Source organism: Cydia strobilella, chromosome 15 (assembly GCF_947568885.1).
Source record: "Cydia strobilella chromosome 15, ilCydStro3.1, whole genome shotgun sequence".
Taxonomy (NCBI): domain Eukaryota; kingdom Metazoa; phylum Arthropoda; class Insecta; order Lepidoptera; family Tortricidae; genus Cydia; species Cydia strobilella.
In genome coordinates this window covers 5,730,546-5,755,579 of record NC_086055.1, presented here as the reverse complement: position 1 = coordinate 5,755,579, position 25,034 = coordinate 5,730,546, and the positions used below count along the sequence as shown (strand labels likewise).

The window sequence follows — 25,034 nt, the reverse complement described above, 5'->3', positions numbered from 1 at the left end:
GTAATAAAACACAAATCTAGTTTAATTTTAACGTTTATCCTTTGCAGATCCTTTTAAATAATCCAATTTATATTCTCAGAGGCACAGCGACAGTTCATACCTACACAAAAATCCATTTGAGTCTGTCAATCCTAGCTCAGACGACGATGAAATCGAAATTTCAGTTTTTAGAGTACCTAGTGAAACCGCGTGTTTATTAAAAGCTAGGGGGCTTATTCTCAAACATTCTTTTGACGTATGTATGTTGAAATCATATTGGCTTGCTCATATTCATTAAGAAATCACGTCATGTTCATGTAGCTTTGGAAGCGAGCTGCCTAATATTAAGTATAATCAAAATGTCTTACATGTTTTTATTTTTCGAGATCGCTTAATCTCTAAAGAAACATACATTTCTATTTCATACAATAATAATACGAAATGGTCTCTGACTTTAAAATCATCCTGAATTATATTAACCGTTAAGATGTCGACACCTTATAACTTAATTTTGAGATTAGTGCTTTGTAGCTTTTAACGTATACCTTAACCTTTAACCTTTTGAGGTTTTGAGGTAGTTTTCAAACATTAAATTTCAACGTTTAGACATCTAATTAAATCGGTATTATATTAGAATGAAGTTTTCATATCTGAATACATCGCCAGATTGGTGCGGCCAGGAGATCGGAACTAATTTTCCCCACGTCACCGTGAGAGCACGCGCTGATATTCTGACACAAGTCTCGGTGTACCCGCAAATGAATTTCCACATTTCGATTTAAGCCCTTTTGAAGTCCGTTTATTGACGAAAGATTGGATTTTCGTGTTGCTTGCTTCGACATATACACTTTAATTTGTTTGTGCATATTTTCGTAAACATCGTTCAGGTCAGGTCGCTCGAAGTCAACACACACGATGTACAATGTTTTTTTTGGTTGGTTTTTATTCCGGATCTTCACTGACACTGCACAAAGAAACAATGGTTGTATAACGGTAAGACTGAATAAATGAAGAAGAATTTGAAAGAAATACTACCGACATAATCCACGTTAAAACGATTTTTTTTGCAAGTATCAGTTTTCAAAAACCCAGTAGACAAAAGATACTTTTTAGGGTTCCGTACCCAAAGGGTAAAAACGGGACCCTATTACTAAGACTCCGTTGTCTGTCTGTCTCTCTGTCCGTCTGTTACTAGAACCGTAACACAGTATAGCGTAGTAGCTATAGACAGTTGAAATTTTCACAGATTATGTATTTCTGTTGCCGCTATATAATAACAACAAATACTATTTTATATAATAAAAACAGAATAAAATAATTTATCGAGACGTGGACATTAACCCAGCGTGATAGAGACAGACTAAGCGCTTTTGAAATGTGGACATGGAGAAGAATGGAAGGTATAAGCTGGAAGGAGAGGAAAACGAATGCAGAAGTGTTGGACTTGGTAGGTGAGAAGCGATCTCTGCTGAGAATGATTGAAAACAGAAGGGGAAACATGTTGGGGCACCTGATACGTCACGATACTTACATAAAGTCTATAATAGAAGGAAGAATAGAAAAAAGCAGAGGCAGAGGAAGACCGAGACGTGCGTTTTTGGACCAAGCCAAAGAGAAAATCAACGTAGTGACGTATCAGGAGCTCAAAACAGCGGCAGAAGGAAGAACGGAGTGGCGGTTACTCCACCGACAAGAGCCAGGCTCTTAAGAGTTATGATGATGAGAATAAAATACTTAAGTGGAGTGGTGGTATGAACTGTCGCTGTGCCTCTGAGAATATTTAAGTGGGGCTCCCATACAACAAAACGTGATTTTTTTGCCGTTTTTTTGCGTAATGGTACTTCGTGCGCGAGTCCGACTCGCACTTGGCCGGTTTTTTCATTTTGACTTAATATCATTTAAAAGCAAGTTGTTATTATATGCCGGGAAAACGCAAGGAAGATGATGATCATTTAAAAGCAAGGAAGCATAGTGCCGTTTTGGTTTCGAGTGTATGTTATTGTTTGAGGTATGTTTAAAACTGAGCCTGAGTTTTTATTTTTAATATTAAAACAACTGATTCAATCAAAGTAATCACTTTTAATACAATTCATTTACAATTAGTATTTTACAAAATCATTAGATAAATCATCATTCGAAACGTTATTTTCTTTAAGAAGCTTCTCGCTCGAAACAAACCAAATTAATATGTAAGTGGTTAGTTACCGTAGAAAATTATATTTAATAATTAATTACTCGCCTAAAGTCCGGCCGGCCCTTATTTAGTAATTAATCTGTAGTCTGTAGTGTTGCTGGGCACGTATAATTCATGTAAGAAGAAGACCCACGTGTATTGAACACGTGTACTTACTTATCTTGGATTCCAATCTTGGGGTAAATAAGAGATCAAATAATGGAAACACATGCATTCATATGAGAAAAAAAAACAGTCTATTATAAAGATGTCTCGGCTCTTATATATTTTAATAATATTTATGAACCGATTAGTCGGACTATTATTTTTCCTAAAATTAAAGGACAACACATATTTGAATTGTGACATAAAAATAATATGGTCTTAAGAGAACCGGGTCATATTTTTATCTTCAGTGTAATAATTAAATCTGAAACTTTTAAAGTAAACATATTTTGTACACAAAATGTGTGCGTCTGTGGTTAGTAAACACTTATAGAGAGTCTTTGTGTCTTCATAAAAAGTTCGGCCACACTTTCCTTTGTACGCTAGAGTTGGCAGAGCAAGTTCCAGAAAGATTGTTCTCAAGTAATTATCGGATTAATATACTTGGAACGTCGAGTCGTTGTACTGACGTGAACAGAACTGTTTTGCGCTCGGAAACAATCAGAATTAAGCAGAGAACAATTAGGCCCACGTCTAAGTTTCTTTTAACGGCACTTAGCCGGGAACGCTCGCATAACTTCACTCCCAACTAATGCCTTCGATTGGTCCATTTCGTTAATTATTCGCCACTTCCTACGTAAGTAGATTTACGGCCTGCCTTTCTCGCCTTTTTTCCGCTTATAAGATTTTTACTTAGAAAAAATCGAGTGGCGCAATCCGAAAGCGAATTATTCCATAATGGCTTTAGTTAGAAATTTAACGTTGATCTGTATTGCTAATATTCATTACGGCGCAATCAATACAAAGTGCTTCTACGAATTTCAAATGTTAATTATTAAATAAAGTTAATAACGTGTGGTGTCACGTTGATTATGCTTGTCACGTTATGCAATTAAACATACCTACAGTTGATTCTACAGCAACATATATTTAGGTATATTAGGTAGGTGTTCGTAGACATAAGCAATATAATAGGTATATGTAAAAGCGTCCAATATTACTTTAACCGCACAATTAAACTAATCACCAGGAAACGTAATGGATTCCTTTGTTACGTGACAGGATCAAGAGCCGCCCTTGTAGTTATTATGACACGCGGTAAGTGTAATTGACAAAGACAAGCAAATACATTTGCATATTACGGCGCGCGGGAGCGTCAATGGCGGGAAAGTGCGTCACGTAAAAACCGCGGCTGTTCCCGTCGTAAAAAAACATAGTGAGCCGAGATTTTGTCCCATGAATTCTTTATACGAAAATCGCAAGTTCTCTGATTTACCTAGCTAGTGAATTTTCCTTAATAGCGTCACAAAGAAGAGAGGAGTTAAAACAACAAGCGAGCGACCGGCAGTCTCACGGAATTTTGCCGACGGCATTTTTCCAGCCTTTTTCGTGTTACAACATCGTGTTTAGAGAAAGGAAAACTCGCCGACACCAAGAAACTTTGATTATAGCCTTCACGAGTGGCCGTTCCTTCCACGATCGAGGTGATAGACTCAGGGATATTTCTTTTTTATGGCCCTCTTTGATACTACTAAACCAAATTAACTTTTTTCGCCATAGGAAGAGTTTGAATGGGTAGCATGTGGTCTATAGCTTTTCTTTCCCTATTGTAAAAGTTTTGACCTTTTATTTGGGAGCGGGTGTATGTTTTTATATTACGGGACATTCAGTTGTCGCAGTAAACTCGTGAATTTGCTTGTGGCACTTTTTGCTTTTTGCGAGGGAATCATTTAGAGCCGCACGGGGTTTTACTTTACTGCTTACTTGGAGACTTTATGTATATTTCGCATGAGACGTTCCATTTCTGGTAGCGAGCTTTATGACTTTCTTATTAGATATGACTGCGACGGGGAGGTAACCAGGACAAACAAATGTTCAGCCCTATACGTCTGCATTCTGCACGATAAGGTTTCACAGCGTGTTTAAATAGCCATCTTGTGTGGTTCATTACAAATGTCGTTATTTTATATACGGGAACCGTAACTTATACAGTTCCTTAACGTAAATGGCTTTCTTACCCTTCTACATAAAGGCTTTTGTAACTCAAAACAAGCATGTCACAAACAATCGAATACCTAACGCGATTATCCGAAAAAAAGCGCGGAAAAAATGGAAAGAGCTCACGAAAATACAGCTGCGCACTCAACTGTTAGAATCGCTCGCACAGTGGGCATTATTGAATTAGTCGATCGTGTAGCGAGGCAACTCGCAATAATCGCTCGCCGATCCTCCACTTCCAGACGCGGTTCAACCGCTAGGAAATAAAACAAATATTGCTTTTGCGCAGCGATTGTAAATCAAAATTAACGGCCTTAATATAGCGGGGCGGCCGCCTCTAAGCTCCCGCCGTGAAATATGCTCCGCTCAATGTTAAAAACAGGATTAACCCTTGATGGAAATAGTGCTAGTCCACGCCGTCGCCACGCAGCGCAGCCTCTAATTGATAGATTATAGTTTATGATTTAGAATTTTACCTTATTTTAGAAAGTAGTTTTTTATGCATTTTTTTGTACGCACAAACAAACACTAATTCCTAAATAAATATAAAAATCTATTTATTTCTCTCGTTATTCTCGATCTCGAGTGGAATTATAGAGAGTAATCTATTTATGATAGTACTTTCTTAGTACAGTCGCCATCATATATATTGTAGCGGCCAAGGTGCTAAAAATATCTGAGCACGCCTCTATTGACAAGGCGGTAGTGTGCTTGTTCAGATATTTGTGAACACCTCGGCTGCTCCGATATATCTCATGGCGACTGTACCTACATATACTTATACTCATATACTTATCATATACTTATCGTACCTATTCTGAATATGAAACACAGAACACAACATTGCCAAATTCAGATTCATAATGGTACAAAGCGATCATAAAATGCAATATTTACCTCTGATTTCCCTTTAGACACGCATTGCGCCACGTTGCTCGGTTCCAAGTTTATAGAATCTCGCTGAAAACAAAATAACGCATATTAGTATTATTCTGTTAGCAATTTAATGACGTAGGTAAGTACACGATCGGCTGCTCTGTATACAAGAAAATTTTAACGAAATTGATTGATGAGATTTTATAAGACAAATTAGCTTCATAAACTAAAAGTATCAGGGATATTTTTTTTGCCCTCGACTGTTTCTTTTACAAGATAATGTAACAAGAGGCTTATAAAGTATGACACAAAATTTGCCAAATTTTTAACTCTTAGGTATTACGTAGTTACACTTAAGGGGCCCACTGATTATCAGTCCGCCCCCTGGTGCCCTTAAGTCTAAAAAACATCGCGGTCTAAGGATTAAAGTTTTGACAAGTCAATTGGGCATTCAGGCTTACGTAATCGTTCCAGACCTATTTTCTGCTAAAATATTCTCAAAGTTTGACTTCTCATTGGAATAATAGTGTAGTTTAAGCTATTTCCATTTTCATTTACATAGTGAGGACATTTTAATTGATGCAATTTTATTTAGAATTCAGGTTGTATGGCTCATTACAAAGTCTTGTTTTTATAGAAATCGACTTGTACATACTATGACAATCGGCCTGATTCGAACTTTAAGATACGTCAAATAATTGCTAAAGATACGATATGTATTGGATATGTCAGTGTCAACTTGTCAAGGACGTGTTTGTTTGAAAAAACAAATTTAGCAGTCATCGACACAATTTTAAAATCGGAGTACCGCTATGGTTTTTAGGGTTCCGTACACAAAGGGTAAAAACGGGACCCTATTACTAAGTCCGTCAGTCCGTCTGTCTGTCACCAGGCTGTACTTATCTCATGAACCGTGATAGCTAGACAGTTGAAATTTTCACAGAATATGTATTTCTGTTGCCGCTATAACAACAAATACTAAAAAGTACGTAACCCTCGGTGCGCGAGTCCGACTCGCAGTTGGACGGTTTTTTGAAATATATCCTCCCCGAGAATGTGTGTAATATCGATATCGTATTCGCCGCTTAATAGTGAATACTACTAGGAGCTCTATTCAAATATTTAAAATATCATCTTGTCATTATTAATTTGTTACTGATATTTGTGCATATCTCTCATATTTTATGTACTTTGTGTGACTAAGATGTACATAATATACAACAATGATTACTTTAATAACATATAATAAGAGCTCATTTAGACGGATTGAAAACTAGCATGCAAATTTCATTACATTGCGGCATTTGATCGGTCGGCTGTATTGGATGTAACGTAGTTCGCAATGTAGGAAACTAAACTCGCATATGAGTTCGCGCGCCGTCTAAACGAGTCCTAATATGAGATTATTAAAATTTGTATGCTACTTTGTTAAGCAATACTCACTTCGCAATGGGATGAGCTGATGTTGTTCATGTTCAGTCGATACAGTCGGTCCCTGGAAAAGACACATTTATTATTAATAGTCATTATTAGCACCAATTAAACGCAATAGTCCCGATTTCATCGTTAGTAAGCACATTAAGTTTCAAAATATCGCAGCATTATTGTTAATTGCCTACGGCGGCGTAGGCAGCCTAGCAGTTCGTTTCCTCGGTTACTAAAGAGGCCCATTCGTAGCACTTCAACACATTCTGCTAGCGACCCGGAGGCCGAGTCTAATTTGACAATTGGTTACCGTTCTTACCTTCTTTTGATTTTGACCTTGAAGAACGCTCACGCTGATTGATATGATGTATATGAAATGCAATGAAATTTGCGCGTGAGATGCGCACCAATCACCAAGATCAAGATCGTCAAGGTCGTTAAACCATAATAAATCAGAATGCCTCCCGTTAGGCGGGATCTCGGTTCGCACTATTCGCTACAAGTCAAATTAAACCTACATTTGACACCAAAGGGATATCTAAATGATATTAGGTAGAACAAATCGAGTTTTAGTTATTCGATCTGTTTCCGGATGTTAGTGTCAAAAGTGACGTTTTTGGTTAAATAAAACAAATGTCACTTTTGACACTAAATGTACACTTTCGAGTTAACACGATATTACTCATTACATTGATAAACGTAAAATAGCTATTTTGTTTTAGTCAGTATTTTAACTTTCATAGCGACATAATAATTTAAACAATCCAATAAAATAAAATTACGGTCTCATCAGCATTAAGAGCTAGTACCTAAAGTTCAAATAGCAGTCTGCGCATGATTATGAACTAACATTTAACTATTTAGTGAAACGCTTAAAGAAGATCGATTTACGACAGAAAAACGCCTTTATTACCTTCGTGACATACACGATTGACCTACATCACCCGTTATTATTGCATTACCAATGTAACCTGACCCTACCAATTTCAGCGGCGCTTGTTTACTCTGGGTAAAGCAATGAGCTATTTATAAATGTCAGGGGTTTGAGTAGCTTGGTTAGCAACACATACATGGCAGCTAACAAGTTAAATCGTTTTAGTGTAAAAATGATGAATCTCATTAAAAATCAAAAGACTGCTTTGCTTCAATCGATTTTAAGATACCTAGGAAAACTGAATACATACATATGCAATTACTTATGTTCGTAATGTTATTGATTTCAGGGTATGTTTAAAAAACTTGCTGTTGTAGTGTAATACGCAGTGCCGGCCCGAGTCCTTGATCAGGGTAGAGCGAAATCGGGTTTTGGCGCCCTTCGTTGAAGCTTTTTACCCAAAAGCAAAATGAACCGTATTTTGGGCCCGCGTCACACTCGCGTCTTTTAAAACTTTTTTTTCTAATTTGCCATTTTGGCGCCCCCCTTGCCATCCGGCCGCTCCACTCGCTCTACCCTAGATCCGGCCCTGGTAATACGTTCTCTGCATATAATCTTTGGGCTATTATCGAAGATTCAATTCCCTAACAAGTTTTAAAATCAAAGCAGACTTAATTACTAATTACTACTTATGTATAATCTTTAAGCTAGTAAAAAGGTCAAGACATAAAAGACTTACGTCTTATTATTTATTAACAGGAGACGTACGCATTATTTTTTAAACTTTATTTGCATAATTTATTCGTTTGATGACAGGTAATTGTATTACAACATTCATTTGTGTTACAAATTTGTTTGTATCCTTTCGTGGAGGTTGTTTTAGAAAATAGTTAGTTACCTAGACCTAATTTTTGCTTACAAATTGCCACGAATAATGAATAATTTTACTTTTGCGATAGATTTATGATTTATGAAGAAGTAAGATCAATTTAACAGTTCTCGGAGATATTTTGATATTTTTCTAAACATTTTTTTTTCATACTTTCAATGTCCTGTGACAGCTGCACATTTAACGCTTCGAAGATATAAATTGTACTGTAATGGGGTGATGACAGCTCTCATAGAACCCTTAAGGATAATAATATAATGCTGTCCCATAAAGCATAGGTCAAAACATAAAAAACCGCACAAGCATCAATGCAGTACATGCATCGGAAAACTCATTTACATCACATTTGCTCGAAAAAGATCTTATTTCATTCAGGTGAAGGATAAAGGCCTAGGTATATTGTTCCCGTGGGAGTTATGGATTCTGAAAAAAAGCTATAACACTCGATTACCTTTTTTAATTATGTCACTAATTCATACGAACTAAGTAGATATAAATGAGTTTTACTTTGAAATAATAAAGGCAGTTGTAACTTACATAGCACCAACGTATAGGGTGTCTCTTTTCGAGTCCATGAAGAATGTTCTGTAGTAGAGTGTGCCGCATGTAAATTCCCGGACATGATCTGTGGACAAACGAAATAAATTGTTAACTTGGGTTTTGTGATTTTGTCACTTCACAATAGATTACAACTTGCATGATTTTATTTGTGCATATTCTAAAACAGAATATTCTAAACTTATCATTAATTTGATTACTTAATGTTTAATCATAGGCATTACTTGTATTAGATTGATATGACTTAGATTGATATTAGATGAATATGACTAAAATACTAATTTATTGTTTATGAAAATAAGTTAATTGTCTCCAATACAGATTTGATAAATAACAATTCGTTTCTAAAGATTATTGGCGTTACTCATAAACGCGTTACTGGCCTGATATAGCTATGAATCGTTTGTTTTTATCTGTTATTTTGACTTATGTATTTGTAAGAAAGGGATAAATCCTGACGGAGGAGTTCTTTGGGTGAGCATGCCTTATTGAAATTTCATTGTGCTGTATTTTTTCTTTTTCTTTGTGTATCTTCTTTAGTTAATTTCGAATTATGAGTTTAAGCTTTGGCGTGTAAATGTAGGAATTGTGCAATAGTGCTAACCACCAATTGTTTTTGTTAATATGTAGCTACTGGTGAGAACCTGTAATTGGCTTTTTGTATCATATTTATAATACCTATAGACATGTTAACAGCTGTTGGATCTCCGAATAATAATAAATAAATAAAAAATAAAATAAAAAATTTAACCAAATCAGGCCCGTAAAATTTAATGAATAAAGGGGTAGTTTACATAACTTGCATGATAACATGAAATAACTTGCATATAGCGCAGTGAAAATAACAAAAAAACACGATCAATAAAATAAACATATTTATGTTTTTAGCCTTAGCTGGCCCGTATTAAATGCTATTGCAGCAAAAAGTGTTTTCATGCTACACTTTATTTATTATTTAAAATGTCATGCCTATTGCGTATTGTAAGTGACGCCGCACTATCACTACATAGTAGAAAACAAAGTCGCTTCCTGCTGTCTGTCTGTCCCTATGTATGCTTTTATCTTAAAACTTAAAAAAAAATAACAACGGATTTTGATGCGGTTTTTTTTTAAGATACAATGATTCAAGAGGAAGGTTTATATGTATTAATTCATCAGCATTGCACCCGTGCGAAGCCGGGGCGGGTGGCTAGTAAAAAAAAGATAAGGTTACATATGTGTAGGCAAAGTGGAGGCATATGTTTTAATAGTTCTTAAGACAGGTCACGTTCTGGGGTCGTCCAGTTTCTCTTCTGAAGTCTGTAGGTTGAACAAGGTCGAGGCTAACCGAGATATGTACGAACGAATGTTTGCTCTCCGTAATATCAATAAATCACACACGGCTTACGTTAATTTCGAGCCTATGAAACTAATACATTAGGACCCACAAGAACTTAATAGACAGAACTATAAGTTATCTTAGATTTTGTGATAAACTTAATATAACTATTAAGCTCAGTTTTAGGTTAGTTGTTTTTAGTATGAGATAGCGCATCGCTACTGGTGAATTTCCAATATTACTTGGAACTCCGGTAGCCGTTTGTAAGAAGTATATCAGTCTTATGGTAGATGTCGCTAGGGGCCTCCAAAGACGGCCTATTATAGTGGAAATATTTGCTGTGTTGGGTAAGGCCTCGACGGCATGTCCCGCCCAGTCCCATTTAAGCTAAGCTAAGCTAAGCTTAAGTGGGACTGGGCGGGACATGTCTGTCGCATGCACCCGGAAAGGTGGGCCAAAATGGTTACTGATGGGACCCACGGAGCACCATAGACGGTGCAGGCCGGGGTTCAGGCAGACCAAAAAGGAGATGGCGGGACGACTTGGACGCATTCTACCCCAAATGGTGGGAAAATGCCGATGACAGGGTCGAGTGGAGAAAACGAGGAGAGGCCTTTGCCCAGCAGTGGGACACCAAAGTAGGCTGATAAAATAAAATAAAAAGGTCTTGGTAGCTCAGATGGAAGAGCACTGGGCTAGTGATCCAGTGGTCGTGGGTTCAAGCCTCATCCAAGGCAGTAACTTTTTCCACTTTTAATTTATTTCTAAGCTTAATAGCATCGTTCGCAGACGTTTCTGCTTGATATAAAATTAATGACTCCTTAAGATTGACTTGACAAAATTATTATTGCGCGTATATAATGTTACAGTGAGCAAACATCAAACATGTTATTTTATTTATACACATGTTAATGTTTAACTAGTTTTCTACGAAAGGTTTATACTTATTGTCGCTTAATCTAAAAGGCAATTTACCTACGCTATCATAATAAATCGTAAGTGTTAATTACTAGATTTGACTGGGCTCCGATCCACCTAACAAAAGCTGCCATTTTTGGGGCCCAACTCTTAGCCGTCTTAAAAATGGGCATAAAATATTATTGATAATGCTCAGATTTTGTAGAAGTTTCAGGGCCCACTCAATATTCGCTTCATAGTTTGGGAAATGCTGTACTAAATAGGTAAATGAAACGTTTAATTTTTAAGATTCTAACTACGCAAACATTTTTATGGCTTAGCTGTGTGTACAGTACAATATGTCGCACTAATATTCACATTAGATAACTAGGAAATCTTCAGTTGCCTACTGTGCGACATTTTAACTTATAGTCAATTTGCAATCGAGCGCAGTGCGACCAGTTCCCTCTTGGCAGACTTTTTAAACTGTTCTCCTATTTGCGCGCTCGGCGCTGCCGCCTGATAGAATACATTTTTCACGGCGCCGTCGTCTGCTCAGCCATGCAAGTTTCGACTGTACCTTGACGAGACGCAAAAGTATATGTGCTCTTTATAAATTCACTAGTTTTCCACTTCGGATGTCCCTCGGGTATCTTTCTTCTCAGTGAGAAGCCGACGTTATTCCGGGTTCTGCTGGTATTTTTCAAGGGCCGAATCAGATTAAAATAGAAATGTTATTCAGGGTTTAAGATAGGTTTGGCTGCAGCGAAGAAAGGGTTTAGCTTTGATCATAGAATGAAATATAAAATTCTGATTGCAATGCGTCTAGACAAAGTTTAAGTGCCAAGCAATCTAAGTTGGATAAGTGCCCGCCAAAATTGATTACGACTCCTGTTGCATCCATAAACTTTCTACAAATTAATATAGACAAGTTTTCGAGAGAATATTTGCTCTGAATAGAGTTTGAATAGGGAATGCAACATCGGCAGCAGGGAATAGTCAGGTGTGGATGCAGAAATCAGTATTGCTCGCAGACGCGCCATAGGGACAGTCGGCAGCAAGCTTGTTGTTGCATTTGCATACAGTGACGGCGATGTATGCGGCCGTATGTACGTATGCTAACGCAAGACTTGCCTGGAGACGTAGATTGGAAAACTGAGTAAGCTCAGTTTGGGGAGCGGTTCAAGTTGACTTATGGATTAGCTACGTTTTTAGCATTTAAGGTTTTTTTCCTTTTAAAATCGCGTAGTTGTCACGCATTAATGCATTTGAAATACAAGTAAAACAGCAAATAAACACAACAATCATAGTGCTATGTTTGTCTTTAAGTTCTGAACGTATAGGAAATATCGGAAAAATTAAAATATGTACAAAATACGTACAATATGGCACTAAATAAATAAACATAATAAGATCCCAAGCACGTTTCTTAATAACGTGGAAATTGCTGTGATCTGCGATAGACTTAATAAAAGTCCAGGCAATGAACTTACACATTACTACATTAGTCGTATAGACAGACATACGAAATGCATTGTCTTTTATGAACTCGTTATATTATATGACAGCGTTATTAGTCTGCCAGCATCCATTAGATACATCAATATGTTATGTATTGTTTACGTGACAAAGTGAACGGGATGATTACATTAAGGTCATCAATATTTACCACTTGTGTGAAATAATAACATTATTTTCGAATACATTATTTACCCATGTACTAACATTTACTCTCAATGTCAGCGGATTAAAAGAAAACCTAATTATAGTCTCGTTTTGATACCAATATGACTAACATATGTATGACAATGACAAATCAATTATAAGAATAATGCAAATTAACTATTCCTGGAATTTTTAAATTCTTCTTCTTCTTGTTTCTGGCTGTATATGTTCCATATTATTTGGGGTCCGCCCTCCTTGTACGTTTACGCCACAATGTACGATTTTGTGTCGTCTCCGTGTCTACCTCCACCAATTCCAGGTCCTTTTTAATGGTCTGACTCCAAGTCGCGGGAGGTCGGCCTGAACCTCTTTTTCCCTCCTGAATGGTCACAACTTCTCGTCATGTGGTCTTCATTTCTTCTCATGACATGCCCAATGCCCATACCATCTCAGGCGGTTTTCGCGGTTTTTGTCTTTCTATTTTAGCGACTTTGAAGGTTCGTCGTTTTATTTAGTTGATTTTATTACTATAGCTTACCCTTAGCGATTTCTTTAAATTAATTTTGTTTTTGACTAGTGATAATGTTAAGTAATGAGTTATGAGGCAATAACAATGTTAGAGTATTAACTAGGCCTAAGTAAAAAATCCCTCCTTAGATCTACATGAATACGAGTAAATGAAAGGTGACGTTTACGTCCTCGTGTGTTTAAAAAGACATCTCTGCGTCTCTACAGCAAATATTTGTGTCTATGCAAATGTGGTGCAGACCGGCTTCGGGATCATCCGAACAAATAAGTACATTTCTTCGAACTGGCAACCGACGCCAGCAAGTACCTAACCTTTTAAATCCACTGGATAGAACTAATCTCAGTTAATTAAAGTTTAGTATTTAAACAAGTAGATTGAAACTACGGTTGAATGGAGGAATATTCAAAATGTTAGGAGATAGTCGTACGAAAAGGTCAAGAAAAGAGCATAATTGAAGAAGCTGTTTAACCTTTCGTATGCAAGAGCAGATCTGCTCCATATATATTCAAACTTAAACATGAAGTTGTCACGATTGCTATTTATATGGCAATTTTTTGACATGCGCATACGAAAGGTTAATAAAGCAATGGTTTCACCATGGCCATACATCAAAACATGATGCAATAACATAAAAACGTGATTTTAATCACAAAAACATCGAATAAAATGTAATTGAGTTTAATATAATGAACATGTATGTAATAATAATAATAATATATAATCTTGTTCATGAATTTTACAGCAAACTTACATATCAAACTATATTTTGATAAGTACTTTAATCTATTATTGACTTTTATTTTTCTATCAAAATATACCCAGCCGACTGACATTCACATAATGGATTCTTTACGTATATTCGCCAGCATTCGTCGGTCGCATGGAGCGTACATATTTGAGCACGGCCGCCGCTATCTTTCACTGCGGCTGTCAGAATCATATTCGGTGACGATGCATTTTTCATCATCCAATCCCGCACGATGACAATGAAGTAAGAATTGTTTTGTATGATATGCCTTTCAAATGGCGAGGTACGTGGCTACGGCGTCGGCTACGTAGCTTGTAGCGCTCGTAGCGGTTTGTGTTCTATACAACGAGTTCAAACGCAGCGCGCGGTTATTGGGCTTGGTTCGTAAACTTTTTTATGATAAACCATATTTTAAATGATTTTGTTGATAAAAAGATTTATAAATATGACATAATAATTTACAGAGATTTTGCATTCTGTTATTTTGGTTAGCTCAATAAATCTCAACTAAATAAACACTTCGTAGCATGTGTTATGCCGCGTATATGGATGCCGCCTGGTTTGGATTACTTTCCTGCAAAGGATAACCTTCTCAATTGTGTCACAAACCGGTATAACCAATTTGGTGGGAATCGAGTCATATGTGCACTTCGCTGTCATAATACACAATCTAAAACAACACGTTCCTGTAAACCTAATCAACACAGACACTTCGCAACCGCACTGCCTCATTTCGCGGTGAGTTCAAAGCGAACGCAATCACCGGCTAATCAGTAGGCAGTGGTCTAGTAATAAGCAAAACTATAATTACTCGCCGCGCTATCAAGATCCGAACACACGCGAACAGTTTAGGCCGCAACACGACGACGGAACCACCCGACCTGACAGGAGTAACCTAATGCTTTGTTTACATTTTTTTCTCTAAAGTGGGGGAGAGTACGACCAATATTATTACGGATACTGTAATTGCTTTCATGCTTAAAAGGTATTCATCATGTATTATTGAATAATAATGAGAATATAAATAGGATTGCGAGCAAAGAGAACAGAGAATTGTAGCTTAAGTGCCTATTGTTGGCAGTAGTAAGATAGACATAGTTGATGACGATAAATAGTTAAATTTACTTAAATGAAAAAGCATCTAGACTATAATAAATTAAATTAAAAATAAAATAAAACAGTATTTTATTTCATACAGCATCGTTTATGTTCCTTACATAAATAACGGTGAAATAAAAACGCATTTATTTAGTTAAAAATTTAACCAAGAAAAAATATAGAAATTATGATACATAATTATTTTTTGTCCACGAATATCCGCTAATCTTAAATTACAAAGTTAAACATGTTTTTGTACTTTTACCTAAAAACTACACGGTTACCGACCAAATAAAAATTAACTGCCATGAATACCGCACTTTTATTTATCCAAATGAAGATTGCCTGTCGTGCTTACAACAAATAAAGCAAACCAAGCGATTTAGTTTCAAATTAGGGCAAAATTCCTTCTTTGACTTTACTAATCTAATTCGTAAGCCTGTGAAAACTTTTGCTATTTTTCGGACTGTGAATGTACGAAGGAAACATGGCTTCATTGGGGTAATTGTTTTATCGCATGAGGCAACACCGGCCAGTACTGCGGAGCGCACAGCTGGAGTTCAAAGGAAGAAAGTTATAATAAACCGTAGCACGCTCCAGATCGTATCGCACCAAATTATTTTGGTCAAGGATAGTTTAAGCAAACAACGTTCTCTGTTTCGAGGGTATAATAATAATTTGTGAATTCCCCACTGCTACGAATATCCTATGCCGGTCACACCGCCCGGGCTCTGGAGTAGTGCGGTTTTATTGCGAGTTATAATAAAACAATGTTGCTTTGTACCTAGATGACTGGTACATTATATGTACAAATAATAAAACAATTTCTTTAAAAGCCTGCTGCCAAGCTGTAATTTATAACTGAAACTTTAAAGGACCAGTGTGAATCATTTAAAAAATTAAACGAATATGGGAAAGGCAAATAAAATTATAGCTGTGTAATATCAGATAATATTAGAAACAAAAAAAAAACATAATATTTCAGACTGATACAGTCTGTTTTACTATTGAATAATAAAAGTCGAATAAATGTATCATATTTTATCTGATAAAAAGAAGGCACACAATAAATTCTTTGTTTAGAATTAAGGCACGAAATAGAATTTACGTTAGAATTTAAATATAGACACAGGCACATCCTAATACGGTGGACAGGAAAGGTTTCCAATGTTTTATTTCCCTTTATACGTTTCATAAAATATCATGCGTTACTTTAACATTACGTAATTGTAGAACACACGTGCTACAAAAACAATTATCGAAAAAAAAAACCAATTGAAATCGTAATGATAATCAGAGCATCGGCAGCCGTTCATACATCAGTCACAATCCTCGTAAATATCATGACATCGGCAACGGCGCGTTTCCTAAGCAAAGCGTGCGCCATCGTTTCCCTTGATGGATTACATGGCGATTACCGCCGACAGGAAATCCGCGTATTTTTCATTTGGCAATTGTAACCGTAGGTAATGGGCCCGATATGAAAATATCGTTCTACACGGCACCGATTAGATTAACAGCACACAATTGGCTTACATGGAAACTTGGCCCATTAGCTTGCGGTGTTCTTGCCCGGTTTGGAAAAAGCGGAGGTATTTGTTTTGAATAAACATTTTCGGTGATGTATCGTGATTTTTATCAGTACTACGAAAAGTTGTCAATCTTTTGAAATATTTAGCTCATTGAAAATTGTCCTTTTGCAATTTGATGGATTTAAGATGCGTTAGGATCTTAGGATCTTCTTTAAAGTGGATTTTATCTATTTGTATTTTATTTGGATCTGAATCTTGTCTTTAATAATAACAAAGATGAAATAGGTATCTTGTTTAAAAAAAAAATGGTACACTCTCTTATACGCATATTAGCAAAAAAACCGGCCAAGCGCGAGTCGGACTCGCGCACGAAGGGTTCCGTACCATTACGGAAAAAAACTGCAAAAAAATCACGTTTGTTGTATGGGAGCCCCATTTAAATATTTATATTATTCTGTTTTAGTATTTGTTGTTATAGCGGCAACAGAAATACATCATCTGTGAAAATTTCAACTGTCTAGCTATCACCGTTCACGAGATACAGCCTGGTGACAGACAGACGGACAGACGGACGGACAGACGGACAGCGGAGTCTAAGTAATAGGGTCCCGTTTTGACCCTTTGGGTACGGAACCCTAAAAAGTATCATGAAAATCTTAACTATTATTATTATATCATGTTAAAACCATTGAAAATCGATTTTGTTGTTAATTGTATTGTAATAGCTGGCGCCGTCGCTTGCTATCAAAACGATGGGTAGAACCATAATATTTTATCTTTAGGCTTACTTGTACCCCCGAAAAGGTGATAAAAGTCTTAAGTAGGTGTTTTTTGCGTTTGTGTGTGTGTGTGTGTGTGACGAAATGTGATTGATTATTAGTCTTCGTACACTATCATTTATACAAATTATTGGACCAATTTTTGATCTGACTTCCATTTTTAATTTACATAGGTACAGTAAATAAAATATAACTATTTTAGGGGCGATGTTCGATGATAGGCACAATAACTAGCCTTGTTGACAGAAACACAAATTATCAAAATTTAATTTCTCAATGTATAGATATCCTTTTAAAAGTATTACTTGACTGGACATGGAATACTTGATGAATAAAATACTTGGAACTTCGAACTATACAACTCAATTGATAGCGATTGATCTAGATTGCATTCAAAATTGGGTTCTAAAGTCCGTGCCCACCTGAATTCATTTATAGCTATCAGTAATCAAAATCATCGCTTCAATTGGCCAATTCCCGAATTAAATATTAACTTGTTATTAGATTGCTCCATGCGCATTTGTTTATGCTAACGCAAAAACGAAGTGAGCGAGAAGCAGCCAGATCAAATTGGAATTAAATAAAGACAGATGGAATGATGGCTCAGGTTTTCGATGGAAAATACACCTCGGATTAATTTAGTTACCTACCGGCCATTTCTATTCCTGTTATCACCTCTGACTTTACCAATAGCACGGACGAGGACTAAATTAAATATTTTGTATGCCTCTACTATGCTCCCTAAGGACCAGTTTAAAGTGCAAATGATACGGGTTTGGCAAAGGTAATAAAGGGAGTGTATATAAATGAGAATGGATACTTCATTGGTGTTGTTTCATTTCAAAATGTTGGACACGTTCAGATGTAGGTACTAATTTTATTAAGTTTTGAAATAAGATGTTACCTTTTAAACTATATGCCTGCTTATGTACATCTTTAATACTTTATAAAATTAATACAACGTCTACAAATATTTAGCGTTAAATCTGCACGTTCTGTAGTTAGTTCAAGTGTATACAAAATATTTTTAGTCAATATGTGTTGTCCTCTTTCGAAATTTGATTTATTCCAGTATAAGATTTATAAGTTATTTAATGTAGGAATATTAATATACATATATGCATCCCAAAAAATATCTTGGAATTCCACCTATCACAGTTAATCTTTACCCCTAGCACGAGTGCGCCGCGGCAGTAGTTATCTCGCTAGTCTAGCCTAGTCAAAGCCATTCGTCTCGCTGAACGGAAATTTTAACCTGTCCGACGGCCACACGTATTCACGCAGCTGCGATATAAGATTTGAGTCACGACCGCGAACACGAACTCGAAGTGAGTTAGCGAGTTAATCGGTACACGTGTCGAGATAATGTACTGGGGGGTTATTCCAATTAGTTACCGAACGCTGGCAAATAGAATGTCCTGGCAAACTACTAAAAGTAAACAGGGATGTTGAGAGTTGCTCTGGTATATCTTGACCGCTTAGAATGACTTGTCGCTGTCGACTCCACGCTTGCAGTCGCGCTTGACGATTATTGAGTAGCGCGCGACAACGCGAGTGATGCTGAGGGGTTTGAGCATCCGACTCATTTACGCTCGGAATGATAATCGTGGCCTTCTGAGTGGGGAAGCTGATCACGCCTTTGTTAAACAACAACAACATATTTTGTTGCGTATAAAACAAATGTTATAACATTCTGGTCGAATTCCGTCAAGTTTACATTTGATGACAGCTTGACAAATTACTATGTTTATAAATATTGGTTTGTATATATTTCTGAAAATTTAAAATCGAGTAAGAAATTATATGAAAATATCAATATTGGTGATAAATGGCCGCTGATAAATGGGTGAACATAAGTTAAAATCTTAACACCTAAATGTTAAAATTAACGGACAGTAGTAGTTTGTTTATCTAGTCTAGGTACTTATTGGGCTCGGTAGGACGAATGTAGTAACTTGTTAGTAGCCTTAAAAATATTCTACAATGTTGCCCCATAACCTTTGTTGAACATAATAAATCGGTCCGTTAAACAATTTAGGATAATAAATTAAGAGAGTTTTTACAGGTCGACTCGCGGGGCTCAATCAGCTTTTATGACCTTAAAGAAAAGCTAATAAGTAACAGAAAATGTTGTTAAAACATAAAGTAGCTCTCGAGGCGGCGGGTAATTCAGCAGAGTCGATGAAACTTAGGAGCGATTAAACCAGTGTCGTAAAAGGAAACCGAGTAATCTCATACGAACCGTAATAAAGTATTAACGCGAGGACCCCGCCTTCAGCTCGCGCTTAAGGGACAGTATTTTGAAATAACACAGGATGGACATAACATACGTTACATTTCTAATAATTATGAATAGATAAACGTAAGTACTTTGTCAAAACCCGTTTTAGCAGCATCTCAATATTCTTAGTTTTCGAAAGCGCTGTGGAAAGCGACATCGAAATCTGATAGAATGAGATATATTGATCTTGAAGTGGCAGTAATCGGCATCCCTGAACTGGCTAGCTATTAAGGACTGTATCGTTTATTACAAATACAGGTAAAACCTAAGAGTTAGATTGAGTAAGAGTTTGATCTAAGGGTTTAATTTTTATTTTACTTTAGGGACTTTGTGATGCTTTCAACATCGTCTAGTAAATATATTTCGGACAAGCCTATTGAGCTTAATTTGAGACTATTTCTCTGACTCCTAGGTACGATTTAAAGAAATCCTACCAAAACATCTTATCTAAGTGTCCTCTTCATGATTGCTTAATTGAGTAGCTGCGGAATAAATGTGGTGAATTTATATTTTTACATAAAAACGATTTTTCACCCCACGTTTTAGATTCCCTATTGATGCAAGCGAAATGAGAGAGACAGCTAAAATAATCAGTTAAAAACCAATGCCTAATAAGGGACATTCATGGCGTTGAACCATCGCGACTTCGTCTGCGTGGACTTAGTAACCGCAGCTAGAGTAGGTATATATAAATATGCCGCATGGATAAAGTGTAATAGCAATCATGCAATTTGAGCATATGCTTAATACAATTTATAGATTGTAATAATGTTATACGTCCCACAATAAAAAAGGGAAAATATATTAACATATGCTTAATTGCTTATGTACACAATTTATCGGGCACTACATTATTTCAATTCCACCCCGCTTTTGACCCTCTTAAAGGATGATTTTTGGGATAAAAACTATCCTATATCCTTCTCCGGGACTCAAACTATGTCTATGCCAAATTTCAACTAAATCGGTTCAGCGGTTTAATCGTGAAGAGGTAACACACAGACAGACAGAGAGACAGACTTTCGCATTTATAATATTATAAGTATGGATTACGTAATCGAATATCACTAGTCCTGATGGTACCAATGTCAAATTAAATCACAAATTTATTTACATACAAGATATATACAGTGGTACTACGTAAACGAAATTAATAACTAGCTTAAATCTAAAATAGGCCCTTGAGGCATTGTACCAAGGATGCTGGCGGCATTTCCCCGCTTTATCGCAATGCTGATACGTTGTGCGAGAAAGCCGCCAGCTCTTCGGTCACCAGTTACGTCAACCAGACGCTTAAGCAAACAACTTATGCGCGCTGGGGCCCCATGGACCTAGAGTTTCAACTCCAATTAAATTAAAAGATCAACATAAGTTTTGACAAGTTTCCTTAAGAATAAGTCAATTTCTGTCACATAAAGTAGGTACCTAGCTTATTTCTATTTACTTTGTTGCATTCTGAACTATTTAAAGTGAAGAAATATTTCCTTGCGTCCAAACACGCGGACGCAAGGAAATATTTCTTTACTTTAAATAGTTCAGAATGCAACAAAGTAAATAGAAATAAGCTAGGTACCTATATATAGGTTTAATGAAACTTACCTACTTTTTCATAAACATTACACGTACATTTTAACTTGTAGTGCTATGAAAAGCAAATATTTATCGCGTCATAACTTGCTTTATATCTTATCTTATAAACTTGGCTTTTACGGAGATTATTACTCGCGCCAGCAGGTGAGAATAAATTAATGTAAATATTAATTAGGCGGTTAGACATCTGGCAGTGTTTAATAGGAAGGCACGCCGGCACGAGGTGTTCCATAAAGCGAGCCTTCTCGAGACTGACAGATTACCTGAATACCGCCCTTTACTGCTTATTAACTTCACTTTATGAACTCACTCTGCTCTGTAGGTACCACAATTTCGGAGATGCATGCTAGCAATTTATAACTCCCGTGTTGTAAATATGTTTACACAGAATTAACGAGACACCGCGTCCCGAATTAAGCAAATACTCCGCGAATATTGATCTCAAGAAACACGGAAAAATGCTCAGATAAAAAGCTAACAATATCATAAACATTCTTGCTGCTGTTACGGAAAACTTCAGCGATTTAAAAGTGAGCTACATTATTCGCTCGACTGAGGCTCCGGGTATTGGAGACCGATATTACGACTATACTTTCCGTTCAAATAATCAAAGTTTTGCTATGTTGAAGAGAAAAAAGTTTTTTAAGGGGAACAATAGTTCGTATAATTTTATGGCGTTATGCGACGGCTGCTAGGTAAGCAGTTACCTAACGTTACCCTAGCAACCAGATTTCGATTAACCAATAAAAAGTTTGATATGCCAGCATTGGGCGCTTTGGGGAAAAACTCACTGTTAGTCATTGTAATCCTTTTTTCCATCCATCTTCGCAGACACGGAAAGGCTTTCTCGGTAGCGCGGACTAATTCTGAATGCACCTCCAATCGTAAAAGAAGTCGTAAAGAAGCGAGTCTCCCCTCGAACCGATGCACGGGAATCAGGGAACAAATAGTTGATTTCTTATTGGTTTCCACCCAGACTCAAGATTGAAAATTTGCCATAAAGACATTGGGACACGCCTGGCCGGATTAAAGGGGAAACTAATAAAGAAAAGTTTTGCGACACCGTATTTTTACCAAATGCGCTCTTAGAACTTTCAAGTCTTTATTAGTTTTGCGATGGTAATAGTGGAAAATATCCAAGTGTTGGACGTATTTTCCTGAAACTCTGATGAAACAAAGTCTGAGTTTATGCATTAAACCGGCTCCAGCGAATATATTTTGATATCTACGGTTTTGAAATTGACCGAGCCGCTCAGCGTCTCCTTCATATAAAACGTCTCTGAGTTACGTATCCAAGTGGGAGTACGTTTTAATAATGTTGTTTGTATTTGGGGAAGAGCACGTACATAAATATCAAATAGCTTTTAGCGCGTGATAAAATGTTAGCGAATCTGTCGCTGAGAGCGGAAAAAATTATGAAATACTGCGCCTCGGTGACACAAGCAAATAGTGACTTCAAAGATGAGATAATAAAGACAAAACACAACACTAAACATTCTCGAAAAACATGTCGGAGCGAGCAGGCTTTGAATAGAAGACGGGTAATGTGAATTTTATTTACATAAATTATCTCACGGCGGAATGATGTGTACTCGAGGCGAGAGAGCCTTAAAGGGTTGTTTGTTTGGGCAACACTACGGTGATCGCCTATTGGGAATAATTTACGGGCGCCATTTGTAAACAAAAGGTTCTATAATTACTTCACACAATAAACCTATATACCTGTGAACTTATTGTTTTATAAGCAAAAAAAACACAAAAGAGCTCGTGCGCTGTTGTAATTTCTACAGTATCTTGAAGTAAGTACATAATTTAACACACGCTTTGACTCATCGTTCGGTAATAGTAGATTGTTAACCAAGGGATGAAAGGCACTTAGTACTGGCAAGGTAGTTTGGCGCTCGAACGCAGTGAGAGCGAAAATAGTCCGAGGCTGAAATGATGCCTTTCACCCGAGTTAAACACTACTTTTCATTCCGAATACGAGGAAAGTAAAATATATGTACATGTGTTTTTTTTGAAACCTGATTAAGTATAATTTTTTATAGCATTTCTTGAGGGTACTTTCAATTAACCATTTAGGTAAAAGTATCATTATTTATGGAATGGGGACTTGGGGAGTCAAATATCAGAATGGAAATTGTATAACAAATCCATTTAAAACCAAATTTCAATTGCTTATCGCAAAAAAATGTTAAAATCGTACTTGGAAAGTAAAATGCTCTAGTACAGAAACGTATCACTTTCTGCACACTTTTTAGAACAACTATGACCCTCTTTCAGATCATGAAAAATGAAAAATATTAAGGTATATAAAATGTTATTACGGACGTTACCCCCTTACCCTGTTCTCTATAAACATTTTCTGTCGCGCTCCCCTCGGCCGAGCCGTTCTTTCGCCTGTGCCTTATTTCCCTCTAATGCCACATTCGCGTCTTAATAACGAATGGTATTATGTTACAAACGCTCGCATTGTTTGATTTTCAATCTCTCGAGATTGCAGATCCCTCCGCTAATGGGCCGTGCTCGGAAAATGGAATTTTTGAAACACTATATCGAGAGGCTCAGCTTTATTACGTATTATTTAAACTTCTATTTCTTTCTGATTATTCGAGCACCACTTTTAGCGCGAGCTATTTATAATATTCCATCAATTTGAATGGGCAAAATCATTGCATATTATCTGCTTCAATGAGATGTTTGATCATGATCGGTGCGAGAGCAGACGAGTGGAATATGCATAAAATATGAACTTTGATGCAGGAAAGGAGGCTTTTATTTCATAATTTTATGAAAGTCTCCGATTATTTAAATTTATTAAACTTCTATCCATATATTAAATATGTCTCACTAGCTGTGCATTTAATGCTTTGATAACTAGCGGATATAGTAAGTAGGACATTTCCTTACATAAATAGATCAAGATTCCAAAAAAGATTTGTCTTGTCCATAAAAGTAGCCACTAGGCATATAATGGCAACGTCATGATCTATTATTCTGATGAAATTCATGTGCTTAGAAAAGCTGACATTAATGAATAAATACCCATATTTTATGTTATCTTATCTTTACCTACACTGGTACAGTAAGTCGGTGTCGTAGCTTACGCACGGCACGGCAGCAAACAACTCACAATTTGGAGCGGGGAACATTGAACAAGTGAGTTGCACCGATAGCAATCTGGGCGGTAATCGGTGACAATCTGCGCGCGGCACGTTTCAGGGTTGCCAGTTTATAGTTTTTTTCTTAGAATATAAAATTTTACACATTTTGTTTAGCAAGGCCTGACCTAACTAAGAAGAATTTCAAAAATATTATAATTTAAAAAAGTTCCAGAAATGGTTATGAAAAAATACTTAACTTTTCGAAGCTATTCTTTGAAACGTCATAGTTCTGGAGTCCATTAGCCTCGTAAGGTTTCTACTATCAAATATTACTAAAAAATTTATTTCATCTTCAAATGTTACCACGGTAATTAAGATTTGATCCCTTCATTATACATGAAACTTGAAATGACGGTTTTATAATACAACCAGTTTAAAAATCTTTTTCTGAATTTGTGCCGAAATTTCCTAAAGAAATAATGAGAAGTAGTAAAGCGATGAAAATAAATTCAGCTTTAGATAATAAAAACCCTAAGGCCCTAAGGTAAGGTCAAGG

The 25,034-nt window shown here is 36.5% G+C and overlaps 2 protein-coding genes across 4 annotated transcripts in view; both read right to left on the bottom strand.

Moving 5' to 3' along the window:
- LOC134747854 (semaphorin-2A) overlaps positions 1–25,034 on the bottom strand; it is a 422,795-nt gene that overhangs the window by 52,797 nt on the left and 344,964 nt on the right. For all 3 annotated transcript variants that reach the window (XM_063682505.1, XM_063682507.1, XM_063682504.1), the window contains 3 exons: positions 8,917–9,004; positions 6,635–6,686; positions 5,213–5,275 (listed from right to left, as the gene is read on the bottom strand). In XM_063682505.1, coding sequence (XP_063538575.1) covers positions 5,213–5,275; positions 6,635–6,686; positions 8,917–9,004 — 203 coding nt within the window. The remainder of the gene's footprint in view (positions 1–5,212; positions 5,276–6,634; positions 6,687–8,916; positions 9,005–25,034) is intronic.
- The window catches only part of LOC134747863 (26S proteasome regulatory subunit 6B), a 215,836-nt gene that overhangs the window by 131,201 nt on the left and 59,601 nt on the right, over positions 1–25,034 (bottom strand). The window lies entirely within an intron of this gene.